The sequence below is a fragment of the Amblyomma americanum genome, chromosome 3, assembly GCF_052857255.1.
Source record: "Amblyomma americanum isolate KBUSLIRL-KWMA chromosome 3, ASM5285725v1, whole genome shotgun sequence".
Classification (NCBI taxonomy): domain Eukaryota; kingdom Metazoa; phylum Arthropoda; class Arachnida; order Ixodida; family Ixodidae; genus Amblyomma; species Amblyomma americanum.
The window spans coordinates 32,354,647-32,375,562 of NC_135499.1; the positions used below are offsets into that span (position 1 = coordinate 32,354,647).

Here is a 20,916-nt window from a genome sequence, read left to right on the forward strand (position 1 = left end):
TTGCTATATGACAGAGCACATCACATATTAAGTCAGAAATTGCTTTTATTGGTGCTACTCTGATACCATCATAACCAGAGGAGCAGTTGTTTTTTAAACTATATATTAGGCTGCACATTTCTGCAGGGCTAGTTGGAGACAAAAACATGGTATCTGTTAGCCTATGCTCCAAGTATTTCTCAAAATGTCCGGAGTCAGCCCCATCAGAATTTCCAAAAGTTAAAAAGTGTTTGTTCATTACATTGGCAAGAGCTTCACCTCTTAGGGCCTCCCCCTCTATTTCCATTTCAACCGGGATATGTGTTTGCGATTTTTGCAGAAGTTCCTTTACAGTACACCAGGTTTTCTGCGGTCATAGTAAATTTCTGAAAAACCTTCCACTGTAATGGATTCGAGATTTCCTAATTTATTCCTAACTTTTTTTATACTGTTCTAGAATTGACAGACCTTTTATTTTTATAAATCTGACAAACAGATGGTTTGGGGCTCTAATGCGCTTTACTAAATCAGAAGTAATCCAAGGTTTTCGTGCTTTTTTGCACTTAGTTAAGATTGCTATAGGAAAAGCGCAATTGTACAACTCTATTATTTTTTCTATAAACATATTGTATACTAGATTAGGGTCAATTTTGCAAAGACAGTCGTTCCAATTTACGTTGCAAACCAGGTTTCTGAAGTGTTCAATTTTTTTCCTGTGTTATAGGCTGAACCGTAATATCCGGGGATTTAGGTGTAGTGATATGTGCACGCGATCTTGGAATAAAACAAAAGGTTGACAGGTGGTCACTAAAATCGCTTAACAAGGCAGGCACCTGACGTCGGGTCCTGTTTGTTGCAATTAGTCTTGCATAAATCAGTTAGGGTCTCACTTGAGCTAGTAACACGTGTAGGCACATTAATAATGTTAGAGAAACCATATAAAGATATGTCGAGAAAATAACGTTGCCGGTGATTGTTCCAACACACTTATGTTAAAATCGCCCATAATTACCATTGGTTCCTTATCAGAAGACAGCATATCTAATATATTATCAAGAAAAACAAAATTCTTGTATAGACTCAGAAGTTGGCCGATAAACAACACCGGGTGTCCACCCGGTTTTCCACAAACGCTCCGTCGTGGCTTCCCTCGTCCGACGTGCCAAAAACATCTGCCCAAGGCCAGAAGATCGGGCTGCTGACCTACGCCAAGTGCGCTGAGAATTGAGTGAATGCGGCTACCCCAAGCACTTCGTGGATTCTGTTCTTAAACGGTCTTCACGCCCATCAGAACCAGTTGTTCCTCCTTGCCGAGCCCGAGCCGCTATCCCATATGTGCCGGGCGTGAGCGAATCTTTGGTTCGCGTTCTGCGCACATACGGTGTGCACGTCGCTCACGTTCCTGCGTGCAAGCTGAGGCATGAGCTGGTGGCCGCCAAAGTCAAGATAAAGAAAGAGAAGTTTCCTGGCGTCATCTATAAGAATCCCTGCGCAGACTGCGACTACTGCTATATCGGCGAGAGCGGGAATTTTGAAAGGCGATTGAGGGACCACAAGAACGACGTCAGGAACAAAAAGATTGCATCTAATGCACTTGCGGAACACGTGGAAGCCACGACGCACAATATAGCTTGGGAAGAAGCATCAGTCATCGCAAGAGAAAAGAATTGGCTGTCACGTCGATATCTGGAATCCCTGATAATCCAAACTACAGACAAAACCCTTAACCACAACGCAGGCAATCTCCCGCCTACGTACGCAAGATGCTTGGGGCAATTACTGCGACGTACTTAAGCTTTGTGCTTTTGGCTTTCCGCCCAGTGATCTAGGCTTCCGTATGGAAGCCGAAACGTCTTCGTTTTAAACTACAACCTTTTGGTCGGCGTTCCTTTTTCTTCAGTCATGAATCAGTAACAGTTAGTGGTTCAATGTGTTTCGTTCCCGAATGGCTGAAGGGAGGAAGAGTACCGTTGTTGTTAGCGAAAACTGAGGAAAAATAATCATTCAAAGATCTGGCAAACTCAAAGCTTTCTTCTTCCGAGAGTGGATTATCAGTATTTTTCTTAGGATTTAAGTAGCTCCAAAATTTTGTTGGGGATGTCCTTATAAAATTGTTTAGCGTATGAGTAAAATAGTGTGATTTAGCGGCCTTTAGTCGACCTTTCATGTACTGTATTGCTAAGGTGAGGTTTTTCCTTGTTTTGGTGCAAGATTTTAATTTGAGAGCTTTTTTCAGTCGATTTACTTTGCGTTTAGCATGTATAACGTCACGTGTTATCCAAGGGTTGCGTGTCTCTACTTTTTTGCTTCTACAATGCACGAATTTCAGAATGGAATGCAATACAATGTTTTTAAAGGATTCCCATAAAGTGTCACTGTCAGTTGTGCGACATGCAAGATTATAAAAGGAGTCAAACTCGAAGTACAGGTGATCTAGAATGCTTCAATCGTCAGCCCTAGTAAAGTCACTGTCAAGAACTTTAGTTTGCGATCGCGGGGATGACAGCGTGCCGACAATGGGGTTACTGCCAAAGATTAATTTGTGATCTGAGATTCCATCAAGAATGTCTACTTTAGTTCTGCTGAGAGCAAAATGGTGGCTAAGAAATGTCAGATCAAGAGTGTTAGTCGACAGTCCTGTTACACGTGTCGGATGGTTTGCTATCTGGGTGAGGTTAAACTGAAGCATGATATCTAGTAAGACATCTGAGGAAGCGGAACTATGCTGCATTGTGTGCCAGTTGATATTTGGAAGATTGAAATCCCCTAGCAATATCAGTCTCGTTCCTAAAAGAAAACGTTGCATATAGCTGTGCAAAGCTAACATATACTCATGATCGCAAGAGGGGCTTCGATAAACGCAGCCTACCACGAACATATGTGGACCTGATACTAGCCTGGAAAAGACTGCTTCAACACCTTCAACATCGGGAAGTGGTGTAAATTGTATTTTTTTATTGATGAAAATGGCCACTCCACCCCCACGGCTCCGTCTATCCTTTCGAATAATTGCGTAATTTGGGGGTGAAATTTCTGTGTCCAGCACATCGGGTGTCAGCCATGTTTCTGTCACAGCCAGAAAATCTAGTTTCATGCCGATAAGTATGTTTTCTAAGGAGTCAAGTTTATTCATGAAGCTACGAGCATTTGTGTTTGCAAATGTTATTTCGGTTTTTGTTGGGGATGGCGTGGGCGTAGTGCCGTGCCTTCGTCTTGGCTGTTTTTTGAGGCGACAGGAGAACTAGATTTGCTCTCCAATGGCCTTATACAGTTCTCATCTTCGTCCCAACAGAATAGATTGCCATTTAAGCGCAATTTATCAAAGACAAGCGAAACGAAACTTTGTCTCCATTATCACCAACGGACACACGCCGAGTAGTCCTCGCTGACAGCGTAATCTGATTCCTTTAACTTACTACAGTTTTTTAGTATTTTTGTTTTGTCACGGGAGTCAAGCAGTTTTACAATAACTGGTCTGGCTTTTTTACCAGTTGTCGATCGACCCAGTCTGTGCATTCTTTCGATGTCATCTGGGTCAATTTTTGTGGTATATGTAGTGGTAATAGCAATAAACTTTATATTGTGCACTAATACCTTGTTTACGATTCTTTGAATAACAATTGCTTTCAGTAAAGATGTTCTGATATCACAATTTAAGTTAATGCTCACATGACAACGGATTTTACTGAGTGTAGTCATGAAGCATTGTTAGGTGGCCAGATACCTCTGTATGGGGAAGTGACGTCGGTGGTTGATTCACGGCATGGCAAAGCACTGCTGACAAAACGCAACAAGACGGCTCACAAAATGAACTGAAGAGCAGCAACCTGAGCTCGAACGCGAGCAGGTCGATCCCTTCCACACTCCGTTGAAGACAGAGTGTCGGTCGTGAAACGCCATCCGAAACGTAGCATTCATGATGGCACTTAGTCTGCTTAGCCCTTGCTTATTGGTTTCGCCAGACTGCATGCTTCGTCATAGCCCCAATTACCCAAACGCTGTCGCGAAACGTGAAGTTGTGAAAAGGAAACAGCGATCATGCTGCTCTGTATGCAGTGTGGTTGCGCTGGCTGGCCTCATGCTTCTGTTGTACGTTTTTTTCGTGACCTCAGTGTGCTAACGATAAAAGGAATTGCCTAGAAACAACCACAGCAGCGCACGCAGGCCGTAACTTCACCCCTTCCACTATACTAGAAAAGCTGGACCGTTAATGGAAACAAGTGACATGTGTGCTCAGTGATGGCGCTCATTTCACTTGATAGTTGCACCGCATCCAGTCGTCTCGTTTTGTCCTGTCACCCCTTAGCGCATTCAAGCAACAGAACAATGCCATACCAGCTATCCTCTTTTGTCACCTTGCTATATCTAAAACAAGAAAATCACTGCCAGTCAGATTCACTGCCAGCTGTCGACTACATTGTGGCACAATGCAGTGGCGTGTCGCATGGTGCTGTACTTCGTTTATGACCGACCCGTGAGCATGCAGCGGCAACGCAGCGGTGGCTGTCGATGGTCGTCAGCTCTTACCGCGCGTGATCTTTTTTGTCGTGTGCTGGCAGTCAGTTCTATGAGGGATGAACAAGATGACTCGTTTTACAAGTGCAAGATACTGCCATTGGGGGAACATTGCGATGTTTGGCAATGACTTTAAATAAATAAGGAATCCATAATTTCTAAACGTTAATGAATGTGTGGTGCAAATTTAATTGGATAGCAAATGCTTTTTGAAAACTACTCGAAGTTCTGATTATTTGCACACCCTCAGCTCATACACTTTGCATTTGGTCTCAACCGTGTCACGAACAGCAAGAGTAGGTGGGAATGAACTGACACATGTTGTACATAGAATGTGAAACCTGCTGCTCTGTGGCCAGTATTTTCTGTTGGTGCTTGATCTGTTTTCTTGGCTACACTTACAGTTTTGGCCGCTCATTTCAAGACCAAGAATGGGCCAGCAAAGAGTTTGGTGAGTGCTGAAGCATCGTTACGCTGGAGTGGATGCGAAAAAATTCTGCGTGCCATGGCATGGTTGCTTTTTGCCATTTGATCTGCAGAAATCACAAGCAGCCCCATTTTACAGTTTGAGTTGGCAAACAGTACTCTACCAATTGTGCCTGTAGTGTATATGCATGTTTGCGCACCCTGATGCTCAGGATGCTCTGCTTCAGGGCTCAAGTTGCATGTCTCGAAATGTAAGTGGTCACTTGATGTATAATGCAAAAAAAAAAAAATGTGAAGGCGGGGCTGCTGGTTCTCCTGCTCCATCCACAAGTTGAGATGGAATTGCAGTTGCTTTTGGTGCAGCAATTGCAAGTGAGAGCTGCTGCTTGGGAAGCAGGCATTTTGAAGCCCATGCCAGATAGACTTCATGGCTTGGCCTCTCACTTATGGAAGAACCGATTATGGAATATTGCTGTAATGTAGGTATGATGACTGGTCCGCTTATTCCTTTTCTTGGCATCGCCCACCAACTGCTAGCCATCCTGGTTAGCAGGGGTGGACTTAAGGGTCAGACTTGGAGGGGGTGTTTGGGGTATTGGGTTGCGCTGTGATCTCAAGGTGGTAGTAGACGCCATGAAATCTCGAAACGTGATGAGTAGTTGTTGCCACAGATGGCGCTGTGATCTCAGTGTGGTAGCAGACCCCACGAAATCTCGAAACGTGATGAGTAATAGCTAACACTCTTAAAAATGGGGTTCAGCGTGGTTTTCCTGTGTAGAGTTTCTCAGGGCAGAGTGACTGTCCCGTCCCCCACCACCTACCTTGATAAATCCACCCCAGCTGGTCAGCTTAGCTTTTAGAGTGAATTCCCTGTTATTGCTTTCTGTGGTTCGTCGAGGATTAGAAATTTCAGATAGCTGTGGTTGCACTTGGGTGGCTGCTGTTGACATCTCTGCAACATTGGTTCCTGTGGCCAGCTTTGCAGATTTTGCTGGAAACGCTGAAAAGGTAGCTGATATTGAACACAATTTCCAGCAAACTAGATTGCAAAGTGCAGTACTCCGTGACATGCGGGTAAATTATGTGCGCATCCACTCTGGTGTGAATATCAGTTCGTTTCTGTGCTGAAGTTCCATAAGGAGTTAGCTTGGGTTTCTCGTTTTCATGATGGCACTTGAAAAAAAAGAAAAGTGCTCTTATCAAAACAATGGTCTGCTTTTTGTCATGCAGAAATTTTGTTCTGCGGTCTTAAATGTGGGAGGAGCTTCATTGCAGATTTGAGTTGTAACTATAGCGGCAAACTGAAATTAAAATAGTCCTGTAGTTTCGGATTTTGGTGTGACCCACACCCTGGAAATTATAGGCAGTTGCTCTTGCACAACCTACCGGTCGTCCGAGGAAGCGGTCGTCAGCGTGAACGGAGCACAATTCGAATTTTCTTTAGCAGAACCAACTTGCTTACGAATTAGTGACTTTTATTTGGCGCATGGAGCCTTATACATCCTGCCATTAATGGTCGCCGGGGCAGGGTACATACTACCCACCACGCGTCCAAAACTAGGTCGGCTTCACTATAGGCCAACCCCCCTCCCCCCAATTTTATATTCTACTTATAAGTGACGGTACTTAGAGTAATCAGATATTCTGATAACCTAACACTCTAACCATGGCACGCCACTCAAAAAACAGCACAAGCAGCAAACATGACGTGGGACATGCATCGACGCTGCTAGAGGTGGGAGATGCTTTGATGCTAGCGCCTACCTTTGCTGTATGCTACCTTGACCAAGACAGAGTTGGAGAGGAGTAAGTGACATGCACGCTCACCGCTGACTCCAGTCTGGCCGTGCCTTGACGCAGCGTCGAGAGCACATTGCTTTTAAACCAGTAACCACAGCTGCAATTAAGTGAAGCACATGTTCTCCTTTGCAGGCATACATTTTCAATTGTTTGCAAGCCATATCGAAGACTGATTTTTGTGCTGGGAGTACTGGGGCTGGGGCACTTTGCATATCAAGCATCGGCATCACTCTGCAACACGCCACCTCCTGGCTCCAAGGACCTGGTTTGTGGCGAAATCGGAGTCGGGAATTCCCGAGTAGCACCCCAGATCTTCGAATTATCCGGCCAAATTTAGATTAGAAATTATGGGACTGCAGAAATTCTTTGAATTGTCCAGAATTTTGAATTAACCAAGTTTAATTGTTGAGGTTGAAGAGTATTTTCTTGCCATTGCAGTGCCCAAGCAACCACGCCGATGTAACATGGTGGCATGGAATCCCGTCAGCTATAACTACGTAAGTGATGGCTGGATTGAGGGGCGGAAGGTTTTCTGAGCTCTTATGATGCAGTTATTATTTAACAGCACAGTGCTGCTGGAAAGGCGCGTTTTTGTCTGTTGCTTTTCCTTTTCTTGTCTGCTAGCATTTTCTAACACAGATGCGAGAACATTGTAAAATGCACCTCTTTGGAGTGCCACTCGCCTGGTTACATTGTCTAGGCTGCCAATCAATGTCACCATGATGGGTCTTTAGACATTGAATGCATGAAGGCAGCCAAGAAGACTTTTGAACGTTTAGATCCCTACCTGCTCACGGTAGTTTTGGTTATTCTGCGATGCGGTTGTTAGGGCATTGCACAGATGTGCTGCATTGCACGAATGCACTCATCATTTCAAGCTGTCCAATTTTCAGTCCACGACATGGCTTACACGGACCGTATTTTAAATGACAACTTTTTACACATCCTTACTCTCGCATTTTTTTGCAAATGAGTTTCAACTTGTGCAAAATTAATCCTGCAAATAATTTGGAGCAGAATGTCAGTTCCCCAAAATAATTTTAAAATTTTGTGGCGAAATTCTGCAAAATAAATATCTGTGATCAGTGCCTTGTTCTTTTCTGCCACCAGAAGTGGAAAATGTGGCAGCAGTCCTCATGCGCGAGCTTTCTTTGCGCATTTGCATAAGGATTCCTTTCAGTGGAAAGCCTAGCGTAGTTGGCGTCGTCACCGGTGTGTGCAGAACAGCCAGACAAGGTTTCCGTGGAGCTGTGGAGTGAAAGAGTGAAGGTCACAAAATGACTGAAACGTCATTAGGATATGTAAGTGTATAAAGTAACTGAATTGCGCTGAGAGGAAGATTGAGGTAATTAGTCGAGAATCAAGCCTTGGGTTGCGAGTTAGATACGCTACCCCTAGGCCACACAGACAAATTCGTATGTTGTGTAGTCTTTCACATAGTATGGAAACAGTGTCTATGTCTGCGTCAGCAAGACAAGTCGCTGACGGGACCATAAACGCAATCACGTCATACCCTAAAAAGAGGGGCTTAAGTCCCCCCCCCTTACATTTTTAGCTTCCGACAGCTGATGACTGGTTTACTGATAGCAAGACGTTTGAGCGATACTTGTTTCTGAGTGTCTGTTCTTCACTGTGTCAAGTCCCTTTCTCTCCATCAGAGCTTATGGCGGGTTTTGCGATTAATTTTCCAGTGTGAGTGACTTGAGCTTATAAAGTAGGAAAGAAGAGTGTTGCTTAGGTCCTGGCTAAGCAAGTGGAATTCAACAGGTGTTTGCGTTACTACCAAAAATGTTTTCATTTCTGCAGTAGCTGTTGGGGTGTTTCTTTTTATCTACCTATTTCTGTTGATCTACTGTGGAGTTCCTGCTACAGTTTGTGCTGCGAGAGTAGGGCACAATGTAGCGCAAAGCCGCAGCCCTGCCCCTGCAGCCTCCTAAAGCAAGCACATCTTTGGGTGAACAGGGCAGCACCAAGAGGCCTGCCATTTCTGTTTTGCAAAATATTCTTAAACTGTGACTTCAGCCAAATCCACGAAATATTGAGCTCATTTCAAGCATGTGTGGTTGGATGGTGAAGCACTTAAATGCTGATGTGCATAGATATTTTTTTTTAACTGCTATCTGAGACACTTTGTCCTATTTTGGGAAGCATTTTGGGGATCCATAACTGAAAAATTCAGCATTATTTTGCTCACCGCAGGAAATGCCATCACAGTTGATCGTGTAGATCAGGGTTGTGTAGGTCTGTGCCTGGGGTGGGATGCAGCCATTGCTGTCGAACCTTTGCCCGGAAAAGTGTCTTTCTTTCTTGTTAGGGATTTCATGATTTGTTAAGATGCCGCTGATGGTTAATGCACTGAGCCAAGCGCAGTCACTTCATGCTTTGTCCTGTGACTCCTTCTAATGCGAACCAAATTTAAATGCTGCTCCCCAAGATTTCTTGGCCACAGCCTTCAAAAAGGAAGTTGTAAAAATGCCTGCACTTTGAGCCCTCATAATGAATAGAAGAAATATACTTATTCATCATTTCATGATTTCATGATTTGTTAAGGTGCCGCTGATGGTTAATGCACTGAGCCAAGCGCAGTCACTTCATGCTTTGTCCTGTGACTCCTTCCAATGCAGACCAAATTTAAATGCTGCTCCCCAAGATTTCTTGGCCACAGCCTTCAAAAAGGAAGTTGTAAAAATGCCTGCACTTTGAGCCCTCATAATGAATATAAGAAATATACTTCATCATCATTTCATGATTTCATGATTTGTTAAGGTGCTGCTGATGGTTAATGCACTGAGCCAAGCGCAGTCACTTCATGCTTTGTCCTGCGACTCCTTCTAATGCAAACCAAATTTAAATGCTGCTCCCCAAGATTTCTGGGCCACAGCCTTCAAAAAGGAAGTTGTAAAAATGTCTGCACTTTGAGCCCTCATAATGAATAGAAGAAATATACTTATTCATCATTTCATGATTTCATGATTTGTTAAGGTGCCACTGATGGTTAATGCACTGAGCCAAGCGCAGTCACTTCATGCTTTGTCCTGTGACTCCTTCCAATGCAGACCAAATTTAAATGCTGCTCCCCAAGATTTCTTGGCCACAGCCTTCAAAAAGGAAGTTGTAAAAATGCCTGCACTTTGAGCCCTCATAATGAATAGAAGAAATATACTTATTCATCATTTCATGATTTCATGATTTGTTAAGGTGTCACTGATGGTTAATGCACTGAGCCAAGCGCAGTCACTTCATGCTTTGTCCTGTGACTCCTTCCAATGCAGACCAAATTTAAATGCTGCTCCCCAAGATTTCTTGGCCACAGCCTTCAAAAAGGAAGTTGTAAAAATGCCTGCACTTTGAGACCTCATTATGATTAGAAGAAATATACCTCATCATCAGAACAAGGACCTGTTCTGTTGATTTCCAAACAACCCCGTATCCCCTGCCAGCTGCAGCCATCCTTTTCTCTGCAAGCTTCCTAATTTTCTCTGCCATCCCCTGCTATGTTTGCCACCCTTGAAGACCAGTTTGGGGCCCCAAAGGGACCATCGGATTTCTGCTCTCTACATTGCAGGTCCTGCCCTTTTATATCTTTTTTATCTAGTACCGTATGTTTCCGCATATTAGTCGACTTTTCTTTACAAAAACGGCAATATGAAATTGGGCAGTCGACCTATATGTCGAGTCAACCTTATTTGCAGATAGTTTTGGCCAAGGTGCGGGTGTCCACTCACCGTGTCGATGCTCGTTTCCGGCAGTGCATATGCACATGTCAGAGGAAATCAGTAACTCTTGTGCAAATCGATTCCACTGCCAAATTATACGCCATTTACTTTGCTCACTCACACTAGCAGTCGCATCCCTGGATGAGTGGTAGGCAGTGCAAACGCAAGCTTCTGGCCACCTCCAGGGCATGTGCTGTCGCGTGGTGCCAGAAACAGGATCGCTGGCAGTTCGGTCTGCCACCAGTCAGCCAGGCCACACGCGAGTGTGGAAGATAGGATGGAGTGCCATTTTATATCCTTTGATCTCCATATGCCTACAACTGTTGGCCTTGCGATTGCACCGTTCTACATTACATGCCATCTTTGGTAGTAGGCGCGAACACACACAGAACACAAGGAAGGGAACGGGACAAAGCGCTTTGTCCCGTTCCCTTCCTTGTGTTCTGTGTGTATTCGCGCCTAGTACCAAAGATGAATTCTGACCAACTCGCCCAAGAAGACGTTCTTTTAAGATGCACACTGCGATACTGTCCTGTGGGAACTACATAAAAGGTGGGGTGAGGTGGGTGTGTACACGCCGACTTACATTAGGGGGTACTTTTATATTCTTTTTTTTATCACCGAGGGCTGCAAGCTGGGGGGAGGGGCGACATATATTCGAGTCGACTTATATGCGGCAATATGCAGTATGTCCTCATTTGTTCCCTGACCCGTTCTGCTCTCTGTTCCTGTCTCCTAATGTTACCCTGGTTTTTTTGTTTGTTTCTATCGCTTACTACTCTGTCTGCAATTGCATTTCAAGCCTTTTTATTAGCCTACACTGTGGAGGTCGTAATCAGCATCTCTGCGGAGTTCAATCTTGTGATTAAATAAAGATACAAGTTCCGACCATAAAATTCTGAGCAAGCGCCCCCACCCCTGCAAGTCGAAATTACTGGCAAATTAGGAGGGGGACGCTATCCCGGAACGGCGCCAAAATTCAAGATGGCGGCGACATTTTCCTGCCAGAAAAAAAAAGAAACGCAGTGCACATGGATTTAAAACGTCCTGCCATTCATTCCCGCTCGAAGTACTCGGAAGAACGCATCATCCACGCATTCACTAAACACCGCCGTGCCGTTACTCAACTTCCTTCGCAGTTTTGCTTTCCCATAGGTTTGCTGTAGCAACTTCTCGAAATTCTTGTCCCATTCCCGTACCCATTTCCGGTTGAACTTGAAGTCTCGAGACGTTTGGCGAACGTTCCTTCTGTTTTCCTAATGCCGTTGTATGACTAGTGTGACCTCAAGTTTCTTCGCCACTGTGCACGAATGCATTGCCGACTTGAGAACGCTAAAACAAGACAAATGGTGCATGACGAATGAGCATGCGAATGGCTTGAAAAGCAGGATTGGATTGGATTGGATTCTTAGACTGGATGGGGCAGGTTAGTTTTGCGTAGGAATTTTCTAGTTCACTGTAGCCTGAGAGCGGTGCATGATAAGGGTGCCGGGGGGGGGGGGGGGGGGGGGGGGGGGGGGGGGGGGCTTGTTTGGAATTTTACGGTGAGTCATAAATTGTACTTGGAATGGCCTTGGCAGAATAATTAATGCGGGCAGTATCCCACAGTTTTCAAGTGAAAAATTTTCAAAGTGTCCACGCTTTAAACCATTACAGTGAATTGCCGAAATACACATATGGGTTCATAGCCGCCGCGGTGGCCAAGTGGTTACGGCGCTCGGCTGCCGGCTCGAAAGACGCGGGTTCAATCCCGGCTGCGGCGTTCGAATTTCGATGGAGGCGAAACTAGTGTTTTTGTGGAGTTCAGTCTTGTCACTGTTGAGAGAGATTTTATGTTAATAGAAAAAAAATCTGCATTTCAAGCCCTATCAGCCATTGTAAACACGTTATTCATCATCATCATCATCATCACTGACGGCTTGCCCAAGCTTTCTGAAAGAGCTGCATCCAGCAGTAGTTGCTGCCCTGCTTTTATGCTGCAGAAATGTTCATGCAGCTTCAGTTCTAATTTATTTGCTTTGAAACATGTACATACAGAAGCAGGTGACTAGAGGACCTGAGCCGTTAGCAGGTTGCTAGTTTGGGCCCATGCAATTAGTGCAGATAGAAATAACTTACAGTTCATGAATACCTTCTTCCTCAAACGAAAGAACACGAAGTGGGCCTGGAAGAGCCCCAATGGTGAGACTAAAAATGAAATCGACTTCATACTATGCGCTCACCCTGGCATCATTCAGGATGTGGACATCCTCGGAAAGCTGCGCTGAAGTGACCGCAGACTGGTAAGGTCTCGAATTAGCTTAGACTTGAAGAGGGAATGGAAGAAGCTAGTGAAGAGGACATCCATTAGCGAGTTAGCGGTAAGAGGCAAAATAGACGAATTCAGGATATCAGTGCTGAACAGATATTCAGCTTTAACTGAGGAAGACGGTCTTAATGTTGATACAATGAACGATAATCTGACAGCTATCATTACAGAGTGCGCAGTAGAAGTAGGTGGTAGGACGATTCGACAGTATACCGGCAAGCTATCTCTAGAAACGAAAGGTCTGATTAAGAAACATCAGAGCATGACATCGTCTATCCCTACAGACAGAATAGAACCAGCAGAGTTATCGAAGTTAATAAATAAGCGCAAGGTAGCCGACATAAGGAAGTTTAATATGGAGAGAATCGAGCATGCTCTAAAGAACGGATGTAGCCTAAAAGCGGTGAAGCGTAAACTAGGCATAGGTAAAAACCAGATGTATGCGCTTAGAGACAAGGAGGGCAATGTCATTAGCAATGTGGATAAAATAGTTCAAGTAGCCGAAGAGTTCTACACAAATCTACACAGTAGGCAGTGTAATCAGAACATTAATGATAGAGACAGTAGAGCACAGCAATGCGTCATCCCGCCAGTAATGAAAGGGGAAATAAAAAAAGGCTTAGGAGCAATGCAAAGGAGAAAAGCAGCTGGTGAGGATCAGGTAACAACAGATCTGTTAAAAGACGGAGGAGAGATTCTGCTAGAAAAACTAGCCACCCTATATACGCAATGCCTTATGACCTCGACCGTACCAGAAGCTTGGAAGAACGCAAATATAATCTTAATTCAGAAGAAAGGAGATGCCAAGGGCTTGAAAAATTACAGACCGATCAGCTTACTGTCCGTGGCCTACATGGTATTTACTAAGTTAATCACTAATAGAGTCAGGGAAACCTTAGACTTTAATCAACCAAATGATCAGGCAGGCTTTCATAAAGGATATTCCACAATAGATCATATTCACACTATCAATCAGATGACAAAGAAATGCGAAGAATATAACCAACCCTTATATATAGCCTTTATTGATTACGAGAAAGCATTTGACTCAGTGGAAACCTTGGCAGTCATGCATGCATGCGGTATAAGGGTGTAGAGGCGGCTTATGTGAAAATACTGGAAGATATATATAGAAACTGCACAGCTACCATAGTCCTCCATAAAGTCAGCAATAAAATTCCAACAAGGAAGGGCGTCAGGCAGGGAGACACGATCTCGCCAATGCTGTTCACCGCATGCTTACAGGAGGTATTTCGAGGCCTGCATTGGGAACAGTTGGGGATAAGAGTTAATGGAGAATACCTAAATAATCTGTGATTCACTAAAGAAGTTGCCTTGCTGAGTAACTCGGGAGATGAACTGCAAATCATGATTAATGAGTTAGACAGGCAAAGCAGAACGATGGGTCTAAAAATTAACATGCAGAAAACCAAGGTAATGTTCAACAGCTTAGCAAGGGAACAACAGTTCACAATTGGCAGCGAGAGCCTCGAAGTTGTGACGGAATACGTATACTTAGGGCAGGTAGTGACAGCTGATCCGGATCATGAGAGGGAAATAACTAGAAAAATAAGAATGGAGTGGAGCACATATGGCAGGTTCTCTCAGATCATGAATGGCAGTTTACCAATATCTCTCAAGAGAAAAGTATAAAACAGCTGTATCTTACCGGTACTCACCTACGGGGCAGAAACGTGGAGGCTAACGAAAAGAGTTCAGCTTAAGTTAAGGACAACGCAGCGAGCCATGGAAAGAAAAATGATAGGTGTAACGTTAAGAGACCGGAAGTGGGCAGAGTGGGTGAGGGAACAAACGCTTGTTAATGACATCCTAGTTGAAATCAAGAGGAAGAAATAGGCTTGGGCAGGGCATGTACTGTGAAGGCAAGATAACCTTGGTCCTTGAGGGTAACGGAGTGGATTCCAAGAGAAGGCAAGTGTAGCAGGGGGAGGCAGAAGGTTAGATGGGCGGATGAGATTAGGAAATTTGCAGGGATAGGGTGGGAGCAGATGGCAAAGGACAGGGTTAATTGGAGAGACATGTGAGAGGCCTTTGCCCTGCAGTAGGTGTTGTCGGGCTGATGATGATGATGATGAGTTAAAGTCACTGAAGAGCTCAACACCAATCTATACAGTCGCCATTGTAATCCGAACATTAGTGAAAAAAGACAGTGGCGCCCAGCAATGCATCATCCCACCAGTAATGAAAGAGGAAGTAAAGAAAGCCTTAGGAGCAATGTAAAGGGGAAAAGCAGCTGGGGAGGATCAGGTAGCAGCAGATCTGTTGAAGGACGGAGGGGAGATTGTGCTAGAAAAACTAGGCACCCTGTATACGCAATGGTTTATGACCCCGACCGTACCAGAAGCTTGGAAGAACGCATACATTATCTTAACTTATAAGAAAGGAGACACCAAGGACTTGAGAAATTACAGACCGATCAGCTTACTGTCCATTGCCTGCAAGGTATATACTAAGGTAATCGCTACTAGAGTCAAAGCAATTGTAGGCTTTAATCAACCAAATGATCAGTCAGGCTTTCGTAGAGGATATTCCACAATAGATCATATTCACACTATCAATCAGGTGATAGAGAAATGTGCGGAATATAACAAACCTCTATATAGCCTTCATTGAGTATGAGAAAACATTTGACTCAGTTCTCCATAAAGTCAGCAATAAAATTCCAATAAGGAAGCGTGTCGGGCAAGAAGACACGATCTCGCTAATGCTATTCACCGCCTGTTTACAGAAGGTATTCCGAGGCCTGAAATGGGAACAGTTGGGGATAAGAGTTAACGGAGAATACCTAAATAATTTTCGATTCGCTGAGGACATTGCCTTGATAAGTCACTTAAAGGGGCGTTGAAACACTGCTTGAATGGATGCCGGCTATACCTAAGATGGATTCTTTACGTCGCACAGATTCTGACTCAAAAAGAGTTACAGGAATCGATGCATAGGAACGGGAGTTTAGTGATGGAATTTCAAAATACAAACAAAAAAAATACTGCCCTCGACTCGATTTTCGCGCTGCTTTCCATTCACATTTCACTCTCCTGATGACGACACGGGGCGGGACCAATCAAAACAGCCTATCTAAGCACGTTGCGGAAGTTTGCACACCATGGTTGCCTAATCGCTGTAACTTGTTCTTTCCAAGGCTGGTAGCGTCGTTTTCATGGTTACAACAACCACTTGAATGCCCAGCTGACCCAGCGATGCATCATTGTCACAATGACGGTGCAGAAGGAAACACTGATCAGTAACGTTCCCTGACTTATGGATCCGAACGCGATCCGAACTGGATCCGAACTCGAGCGCAAGATACTGCGACGGATTGACGGCCTGCACAAGATACTAGATTCATTTAGCATAACGCGTACCGCTGTTGCTTACCACCTACCATGGCCCACCGCTAGGAACGCGCTGATTGGTCACTGCGAGCAAGGCGCGCACACTGTTGACGGGAATGTGGCGCCATCTGGCGCTGCCGTCCGGTAATCCTCTACAAGCTGACGACGTGCACTGCTAAATGTAAAGCGAATGGCTTTTTTCTTTGCATCCTTCCTTGGGACCGAATCGGATGCTTGTGGAATGCAATATCACGATCAGATCAATTCCGCATAGCCGTTCTCGGATACATAGAGAGTAGCCATAAGTGTTGTGTGCTAGGTCGTAGGATGTGTACAGACAGGAGCAAAGTCCTTCGATGCAAAAAGTAGCCAGAGCCTCTGGTGGTGTATTTTTGTTTCACTTGCTTTACAGCGCTTTTATCTAAGGCAAACAAGTTGGTTTTGTTGATGTAATGCAAAACGCAAAAACTTGGCAAAACGCATCTCTACTTATTAACACAATTTGCAGTATATTTAGTGTTTGTCCAGTCATCAAGCTCCCGCCCAGTGATGTCATATCCACTGCAAGAAGCCGCCCCTCCATGGTGACACTGTCAGCGCCATGAATTTGTTTTCGAGAGCTAATTAAAATATAAACAGGAGTATATGTGGTACGACCGATGCTAATAGCATCTCTATAACTCATTCTATACAGCCAACAGGCAAAACAGTGGACTGATTATGTGTTTCTGGGCCCCTTTAAGACATGAACTGCAAAGCATGATCAATAAATTACACAGGCGGAGCAGAACGGTGGGTCTAAAAATTAAGATGTGGAAGGCCAAAGCAATCTTCAGCAGTCTAGCAAGGGAACAGCAGTTCACAATTGGCAGCAAGGTGTTGGAAGTGGTAAAGGTCTACTTATGGCAGTTAGTGACAGCTGATCTGGATCATGAGTGGGAAATAAGTAGAACAATAACAATGGGATGGAGCGCATATGGCAGGTTTTTTCAGTTCATGATTTGCAGTTTACCAATATCCCTCAAGAGAAAAGTATACAACAGTTGTATGTTACCGGTGCTGACCTACGGGGCAGAAACGTGGAGGCTAATGAAAAGGGTTCAGATCAGCTTAAGTTAAGGACAACACAGCGAACTACAGAAAGAAAAATGATAGGTGTAACGTTAAAAGTCCGGAAGTGGGCAGAGTGGGTTAGGGCCGTTGTACTATCGTTTCGGAGCGCCTTCCGCCTCGTCCGTTTCGCGAGCGGAGCTGGCGGATCCGCCTCGTTCGGCGAACGGATGGAAAGTTGGTGAACTTCAACTTTCTGGCGGACGAGCGCATCCGGCCGGGGACCGGATTGCAGCTATTGGCTGCTTTTCCCGTGACGTCAGTGACGTCCGAGCCCCTCCTCCCTCCGCCTCGGTTCTGCTCTGCCCCGGCCTGCCGGGGCAAGATGGCCATCCGTCGACTGAACTGGGGAGCGCGGCCTGGGCAGTGGCAGCGATGTCGCGAAGCATATTATATTGTACACATCTTGATATTACCAGTGTTCAGAGCGACTACAAACTTCGCCGCGTTCAGCAGTGGCGAGCGATAGTTCCACTAGTTGAATTCTGTAATCATCTACGTTGACGGAGTTGACAGAGCGCCTCTTCAAACCGATGCAAACCTGTGCAGTGGCGGTGTCACGAAGTGTTTATTTCGAGCTGTTTTTGGTTTTTGCATGCGTTTGTAATTCCTTGTGCGGCTCTGCAAACCGACGCAAGACCTGTGCAATGGCGGTGTCACGAAGTGTTTATTTCGAGCTGTTTGTGGTTGTGGCAAGCGTTTTGAATTTCTGCTGCGAGTTATTTTCCTGTGCGTGCGCAAGTTTCACAGCATAGCGACAAGTGTCCGCGTAGTGAAAGTGATTATGGTCGGTGCGAGTGCTTTCCCGTCAAGTCAGCGATATGTTCATCTGCGAAAAACTCGCGACGCCCGCCGTTTTCCGAATGTTGAAATGGACTTGGAGCTGTGCAGCTGGTCGCTTCCGTTGCGATGGCTGCAGTGATCGTGACCGAGGCGAGCCCACGACGTTGTTTCTGCTACATATCAAACTGCTGCGTGTGCGACTTGACACGATCTTGGCTGCACGGCCGTCGCAGTGTTTTCTGCTGCGACAACAGCAGCGTCGCCAGTCTTGTGCGTCTTGGTGCACGATACAGTGGTACGTTTTATGATCATGGGTGCGCAGGTTGAGACAGTGTGCCAGCGGCATTATGTAGCCTGTGTGAAAAAAATCGGTGCGCAGTGCAAATGTCAGTTCGGGGGCACCGTCATTTTGTATGTGTGTGTGTGTGTGCCACACGTCAAACAAAGGTACCAAAGTGAATTAAGCTGTCTCTATGCTTTTGTTGGAGGCCTGTTTGCCAACATTTTGTCAGTGCCGAGCAGTTGTTGAGCAGCAGCGCTTAATGCTATCAGCTGCATTAGTTTATTTGATGAGGCATTATCGAAGCCTTCAAGAGATGTAATCCATGCACATTTGCATGTTCATATGCTGCCTTCATTTGTTTGTGACTGCCTATGAACACGATTATTTGCCTGCAGGGGGGGGGGGGGGGGGGGGGGGGGGGCAGTGTGCAGGGATATCGGGGTTTGGAGAGGGGGGCGGGAAAGGAGGCAAGGGAGAAGGTAGTCGGGCGCATACCGATCTGCCCCCTTGGGATGCGGGAGCCCGTTTCGGCGCGTGGAGCGATGCTGGCGGTGCGCTCGCGCCGGCTAGGTTGCCACCAGCCGGAGAAGGCTATTGGACAGACGGATATGTCCGGCGCGCCAATCGGCATGCTGGACCATCCGCCTCGCTCGCAAGCGCCAAAGTGATCGTACAACACCTTTCCGCCTCACGTCCGCCTGGCGGCCGAAAACTGGCGGACCGCTCCCGAAACGGACGAGGCGGAAGGCGCTCCGAAACGATCGTACAACGGCCCTTAGGGAACAAACTCAGGTTAATGACATCCTTGTCGCAATCAAGAAGAAGAAATAGGCTTGGGCAGGGCATGCAATTTGAAGGCAAGATAACTGTTGGCTCTTAAGAGTAACGGAGTGGATTCCAAGAGAAGGCAAGCGTAGCAGGGGGCGGCAGAAACCAAGGTGGGCGGATGAGAAGTTTGGAGGCATATGGTTGGCGCGGTTGGCAAAGGACGACAGGGTTAATTGGAGAGACATGGAGAGGCCTTTGCCCTGCAGTGGGTGTAGTCAGGCTGATGGTGATGATGACGAATGCTTGCACAAAAAAATGCACCCAGGTGCCATTAACAAACAGGTGTGAAATGTGTGCGTTTTTGCATGCATAAAAATGGGTTGCACAAAAATAGCACTCAGCTGCAGTACCCGGGTTCGAACCCGACCGCGGCGGCTGCGTTTCGATGGAGGCAAAATGCTAAGGCGCCCATGTGCTGTGCAATGTCAGTGCGTGTTAAATATCCCCAGGTGTTCGGAATTATTCTTTCCTTTCTTCTCTCAGTCCCTCCTTTATCCATTCTCTTACACGCGGTTTAGGTGTCCGCCGATATGTGAGACAGATACTGCGCCATTTCCTTTCCCAAGAACCAGTTCAATCAATTCAAGCTGCAGTAAACGTTGCCTGATATGTGACCAACAAAACAAATGAAAAACCAATGGGGATGTTCTTCACAAATATTTAGAAAATACATATTTACTATGCCAAGAGCAATAGAAGTTACTACAGTGTTCTTGACATGTAGCACAAAAACAGCAATCAACTGAATAACCATTACCTGTTAGGCGACCAACAAAACGAACAAAAAATCAATAGGACATTATTTACAAAGAAGAAGAATAAAAAAATGCATGAATACCATGCCAAGAGTAATAGAAGTTTTTGCGACATTCTAGTATGCAGAACTATATAGTATAGTTTAAAGCATAGCACTGCATTTCGGCAAGAAACTGGGGAGCTACTTGTGTTAATAATGCCCAGATTTTTATATCAGCATGTGCTAGCAATGGCCTACTGTAAAAGTTGTGAACATCCGCAATGTTAAAATTGTAGTGCTCTTCACTTGGTGTGCACCCTTCTGGGGTATAAAGATGGGGGAGGGAAGGAGGTTATTACTTCGCTGACTTGTATGTACAACGCATGCTGTTTTATTATCACATGCGACTGTGACTGGCATAATCTGAAGTTTATGAAAGAGTGGTGCCGTATGTTCCTTGTAATATGAAAAGGTTCATGACAAGAAGAATTAAAGCTTTAAGGACGGGACAAAGTGAAAGGAGACACACACACCAGCGCTTTGACCCGCTTTGTTTTTACTTTGTCCCATCCTTAGCGCATTGAATTCTGCTTGTCATGCACCAACTGGCCCAGCTGATTCCCCTCTTGGATGAAAGGTTACAATGCGCAGAGTGCATTTCTGAAAAGTTATGCGTAATTGTAGATATGGAGAATAAGTATAGCCCCATAGTTTGACGCAGTATGTAAGATGACAGTGAAAAATTGTGAAGTATAATCAAGTGTTTTTAGGGGGAAGTGCTGATGTGCTTGATAGAATACAAAACATGCACGACTTAGTGTCTTGCAGACGTTACAGATATGCTCCTTGAAATGTAATGACGAGTCTAGCGCAATGCCAAGGTATCAACATGTTTTGACTTGCACTATTTTATGTTTCTAAGGTTATAGATGTTTTGCTACCTGAGGGTGTAAAGATTATGTAATTTGTTTTGGTACAGTTTAACATCAGTCATTGGCACTAAACCATTTAGCTATATTATTTGGTATTTTATTAGCTGTTTCTTCTGTTTGGTCAGTTTCCTTACCGGAAATAAGTGA

At 45.1% G+C, this 20,916-nt stretch overlaps 1 protein-coding gene across 5 annotated transcripts in view; it reads left to right on the top strand.

Annotated features, from left to right (window-relative positions):
* The window catches only part of mio (GATOR complex protein mio), a 242,517-nt gene that overhangs the window by 91,330 nt on the left and 130,271 nt on the right, over positions 1–20,916 (top strand). For all 5 annotated transcript variants that reach the window (XM_077657209.1, XM_077657210.1, XM_077657207.1 and 2 more), the window contains 2 exons: positions 4,899–4,945; positions 7,159–7,217. In XM_077657209.1, coding sequence (XP_077513335.1) covers positions 4,899–4,945; positions 7,159–7,217 — 106 coding nt within the window. The remainder of the gene's footprint in view (positions 1–4,898; positions 4,946–7,158; positions 7,218–20,916) is intronic.